This window comes from Hemibagrus wyckioides, linkage group LG06 (assembly GCF_019097595.1).
Source record: "Hemibagrus wyckioides isolate EC202008001 linkage group LG06, SWU_Hwy_1.0, whole genome shotgun sequence".
NCBI classification, from domain to species: domain Eukaryota; kingdom Metazoa; phylum Chordata; class Actinopteri; order Siluriformes; family Bagridae; genus Hemibagrus; species Hemibagrus wyckioides.
The window spans coordinates 36,644,109-36,649,692 of NC_080715.1; the positions used below are offsets into that span (position 1 = coordinate 36,644,109).

A 5,584-nucleotide genomic window follows, 5' to 3' on the forward strand; every position below is an offset into this window, starting at 1 on the left:
TGTTTTTTTTTTTTTTCCAAAGACATCTGAATTAGTGTAGTACTTTATAGTTAGCAGTGTTTCCAGGGGGGCATTAAGATGATGGATTAGTGGCAAAGACATTAACGCCGTTATATGATTGATGTGACTGAGAACAGGCATGAGCGTGTAAGGCCATACATACGGAGAAAAAAGAGAGAGAGATGGAGAGAGAGAGAAAGACGAGATGCTTTGGTGCGCAGCTGCAGATCCCCTCTCACTCCTGCACTTGTTGCCGCGCGGAGAGCACGTGACCGCGCTGCGCTCCGAAGAGGCGTCATAAATATGCAGAGAGCGCACGCGATACACAGCCCCGGAGCCGCACACGCAGAGGCGCGCGCTCTCCGCTCTCGGTGCGTTAAAGAGTGCGGTCTCATTAGAGCCAGAGTCTTATAACACCTTCAGCTGATGCGTACCATGTAAAGCGTGCACTTTCTCTTTTCTTTTCTTTTGCTCGGCTTTTGTGTTTTTATGTGATTGGATTAATCTTTGGAGACGAGCGGAGAAACCGGAGAACCTGAAATCTGCGGGAACTATGTGAAGGTACACAAAAACACTTTTTTTCTGTATAGATTGTGTAATTTGTGGATAAATCATAGTTTATTTAATGCACTTTTTCAGGTTTGAAGTATTTTTTTACTTGTTTTCTTGCCAAATATTTGTTCTAATTAAATTATTGAATTTTTATTTTGCTTCCTAATAATAATAATAATAATAATAATAATAATTATTATTATTATTATTATTATTATTATTATTATTATTATTATTATTATTATTTAATAATAGAATAATATTATGTCCATTTATAATAATAATAATAATAATAATAATAATAATAATAATAATAATAATAATAATAATTGTTAGTTATTATTAGCAGTAGTAGTAGCAATAGTAGTAGTTTCTTTTTCTTTTCTTTTTTTTTGTTTTTTACATTTTTATTTACTTGTCTTAACACCAGTGTATATCAAAGCATCTCAGGTTGTGTATTTTTTTAATAAAAATATAAACTGTGATAACCTTCAAAATCTCTAGACACCGAGTATGTATAAATAAATAAATAAATAAATAAATAAATAAATAAATAGTAATTTTAAAAAAATCCTCAAAATTGTGAGAAAAACAACTCTTTTTGATCTGCCCAGACTGCGCCCTCCAGTGGTTGTCCAAAACATGACGATCTGGCCTTAAATCCCAATAAACAACGCCGTCCATCAACAGTTAACGCGCTTGAATTAACGGGAGGCAATCAGCTAAAATGATTCGCGTTGTTCTTGATGTAATAATACAGCAGTTAAAGTGATTGAAGGATGTGGTGATAAATCAGAGCGGTCAGAGTAAGGAGTCGAATCGTCTGTCTGCTGTGTCTTAGAGATTCATTATTCACACTAACTGCATCTCATTTCTTTGAGTAGCAGCTGGTTGACGGTGATTCCCCAGTGTGTAGACCCCTCAGAGGTCCCCTCGGATGAGAACTGTTGCCTTAAAATTAAAAAAAAAAGGGCAACTTGAGGTTTAATCGTCTCGAACGTAAAAAAAAAAGTAGCTACTAAAAGCTTTAGGGTAGCATTTTCCTTGAAAGCATTCAAGGCTCCGTTATGAACTCGGTGATGCTTCAGCACTTTCATTTAACTCTCCAGAGATTTTATGGTTATGCTCAGTGTGTGTGTGCGTAGGAGATAAGATTTGAAAAAATTCTAATTCATTGTCCACAATATTTTCTCCACCGCATATAATAGATTTCGTGACACGTCCTTGGCCACAGCGTTCCCTTCTCAGCGGCAGACATGAAGTCTGTTCTGGATGGCGTGGCAGACACCACCTTCAGGACCATCACCTCCGGCCTCCAGTACCTCGGGTCCAATGACGCCAGCTACGATGACCCCATTATCGACGCTGATTTTGTCAAAGGCAGCTACTCCTTTCAGAAGCCACCATCTGCATTCCGCAGCAGCTCCTTCCCGGATAAGGTTGGGCCGGATGAGGAACTAATTGTTAAAGGGCTTCCCTTTTATCCCACCAATGGCACAGATCTGTTCGGGAACCAGAGTCTGGGGGACGATGGGGCCAGTGTGCAGTGTGGGGAGAACTTCATGGACATGGAGTGCTTCATGATCCTGACTCCAAGCCAGCAGTTGGCAGTGGCAGTCATGTCTCTGACTCTGGGAACCTTCACGGTTCTGGAGAACCTAGTGGTCTTGTGTGTGATCTTGCACTCGCGCACACTGCGCTGCAGACCTTCTTATCACTTCATTGGTAGCCTGGCCATTGCAGATTTGCTGGGCAGTGTCATTTTTGTGTACAGTTTCTTGGACTTCCACATCTTTCACCGTAAAGATAGTCCCAACATATTTCTGTTTAAGCTTGGAGGTGTCACAGCGTCCTTTACCGCCTCTGTAGGGAGTCTCTTTCTCACAGCCATTGATCGATATATCTCGATCCATCGCCCGCTGGCCTACCGACGCATCGTGACACGAACCAAGGCAGTGATTGCTTTCTGCATGATGTGGGCCATTTCCATCATCATCGCAGTGCTTCCGCTTCTCGGATGGAACTGCATTCGCTTAAACTCGGTGTGTTCGGACATCTTCCCACTCATCGATGAAAACTACCTGATGTTCTGGATTGGCGTGACCAGCATCCTTTTGATTTTCATCATCTACGCATACATGTACATCCTGTGGAAGGCCCACCACCACGCCGTGCGAATGCTTAGCCGGACCTCGCAGAAAAGCCTGGTGGTTTACAACACGGATGGCACCAAGGTTCAGACCACTCGACCTGAGCAAGCCCGGATGGACATTCGCCTTGCCAAGACGCTTGTTCTCATCCTGGTGGTCCTGGTGATCTGCTGGGGCCCCTTGCTGGCCATCATGGTGTATGACCTTTTCTGGAAGATGAATGATGACATCAAGACAGTGTTTGCTTTCTGCAGCATGCTCTGCTTGCTTAACTCCACCGTGAACCCCATCATTTACGCACTGAGGAGTAAAGACCTGCGCCGGGCCTTTCTGGCCACTTGCCAAGGTTGCAGGAGCAGCAGCAGCATCACGCAGCAGTTGGACAACAGCTTGGAGTCGGACTGCCAGAACCGTAACCTGCAGATCCACGCCAACCGAGCGGCCGAGAGCTGTGTCAAGACCACTGTGAAAATAGCCAAAGTGACCATGTCCGTCTCTACCGAAACCTCGGCGGAAGCCGTCTAACTCGGCAGAGGCAGTTCTTGGGGCATGAATAAGGGGAAGGAATGATAAAAGCCATGTGCTAAATATTGGCATGAGAGTGTGTCCATTTCAAGTTCAACTGCTTGTCAAACAAGACAATTCAATATTTAACTGAAGACAATAACAGACAAAAGGGTTCAAATGCAGCACAAACGGGGCTCATTCATTTCCATTGTTGGATGATGTGTGCCACTGTGGCATCTTAGTATTGAAGTGCCAAAATCGTTCTCCAAAGTGAGAGCACCATTCTCAATCATGGCATCAGTTCTTGTATTGGGATTCTTACTGTGTTTGGTTGTGCCATTCTTATCGATCATATCAATTGTGTGCGGATGATGTCGTGAATGTTCTCATGAAGGCTTACTATATTTTTATACTTTGAAAAATCAGGTTCTTGAACAATTCTATCTTCTCTCATTGGGACAAGGGGCTATTGATCTTTTTAGTATGAAAATGTTTAAGATGTACTGTATGTAGATACTGTAAATATCTGGTAATACACTGTACTATATGTATAATCCGTTCAGTATAATTGTGCTCAAAAAAGAAAAAAAAAACCCTGTAAACAATGACAGATCGCGGACTCCAGAACAAATATCATGAAAAGTGTGTGAATATTGACTTGAATATTGTTCATTATTGTGTTAAGTCTTAATTTATGTGGTGTTGTTCTGAGCTCTTTAGGACTCCTATCCCATTGTTGGTTTTGGATCTCCTCACGTTATCCTGACTGTTCCTGAGACAGAGATGTTTTTTTTTTTCTTGTTTCTGTTTGTTTGGGTTTTTTATTTATTTTTTTGGTGGATTGACTGTTTAGTTAACAAAAAATGGTCATTTTAGTGCATGATGTACTGCTTTTTTGGACCCAGGACTAGTCCGAGAGGAAGATAATGGCGAACCACCATTTCCCAGCCAGACCAAGGAATACTTTCTTTATCTGGTTAACCAACCACATGGGTTACACTGAACAATAGGAGCAAAGTAAAGACTTCTAGTTGGACATCTTCTAGTTACAAAAAAAAAAAAAGAGAAAAAAAAAGGTGTAAATCTTGCTATTCAGTAATAATATTAACCTGTAATGTGGTGTTTTTCTTGTGGTTTCTGTTACTGATGTGGCCAAAAACAGGCCAGTTCCTGTTATGTCTTTTTCTGCAGAACATTAAGAAGTCTCTGGATTAATGATTGCGTTTAGGACGTTTCGGATGTTGATAGGTTTAAACGGCAATACCAATACAGATCTTGTGGAGATGTAAAAGAATAAAACATCAGCCAGAGACTGAAAACTAAAAAAAAAACAAAAAAACAAAAAACAATCCAGCTGTACCATGTTTCGTGTATTGTGATAATAATAATATTACTAATAATAATTATAATAATAATAGTGAAGAGATCAATCCGAAACTGTTATGTATAGCGTTTTATTCTTAAAAAAAACATTTGCAAGGTTGGGTTAACATTGTGGTGTGCTGGCTACACCTCAGACAAACGTGAGTCCTGAAGTATACATAATAATTACATCCAACCTATTTTTACCTAAGCATTCCACTATATACATATTTTTTCTTCGTTTTAAGAAATCGATGACCTGAAGCATGATGAATTGCGTTCCTAGGATCAGACTGAGGTCCTGTAGATTAATTCTAGTCACAAACTCTTGTTAATGAATAGCAAACGTTCCCCAGTTAAATTTGCACAGATGTATGCCCTGCGTCAGGCTCAATCGCAGCGCCACACTTGAAATCTGTGGCTCAGAACCGGCCACCTGAATCCGGACGTGTTTTATTAACCTTACGAAGGACTTCAGTGGCGTTTTTTGACAGTTACTATTAACTGAAAGGCTGACGTCTACCATGATCCTTAACCTCCTTGCTGACTCTCTGCTTTTTTTTTTCTGCCATCCTTGTGTGTGCAGTGGAGATTAAACACCACAAAACCTTCAAGTGGCTTCTGTTTCCAAAGTGGCACATAAACCTGTACATCTGAAAATATTGACGCTGTGACGACATGTAATTAATGCTTTGCCATGTGGTCTGTTTTACGATTTTCAATAAAGTCGCAACTGACCATCAGAACTCTCCTGGGTGTATTCCTGCTTTTTACCCAGTTCTCCCACATTTTTGCAATTCACTTTATTTGTATATAACAATAGACGTTGATTCAAAGCAGCTTCACAGAAGTATAGAAACAGAGAAGGGAAAAACATGTAAACAGTTTAAAGTTAAATAACTATTTTATCTCTAATGAGTGAGCCTGAGGCGACGGTGGTGAGGAAAAACTCCCTGAGATGAAACCTTAAGAGGAACCAGGCTCAGAAGGGAACCTCATCCTCATCTGTGTGA

The 5,584-nt window shown here is 40.7% G+C and overlaps 1 protein-coding gene across 1 annotated transcript; it reads left to right on the plus strand.

Moving 5' to 3' along the window:
• Positions 1-238: 238 nt before the first annotated feature.
• Positions 239-5,296, plus strand: cnr1 (cannabinoid receptor 1). The gene is made up of 2 exons (XM_058393387.1): positions 239-561; positions 1,761-5,296. The coding sequence occupies exon 2, from the start codon at positions 1,809-1,811 to the stop codon at positions 3,225-3,227; it is 1,419 nt and encodes a 472-aa protein (XP_058249370.1). The 5' UTR covers positions 239-561; positions 1,761-1,808; the 3' UTR covers positions 3,228-5,296.
• Positions 5,297-5,584: the final 288 nt, after the last annotated feature.

Bases quoted from the DNA above. Each gene is read 5' to 3' on its own strand.
- cnr1 (XM_058393387.1), top strand. From the start codon at position 1,809: ATGAAGTCTGTTCTGGATGGCGTGGCAGACACCACCTTCAGGACCATC.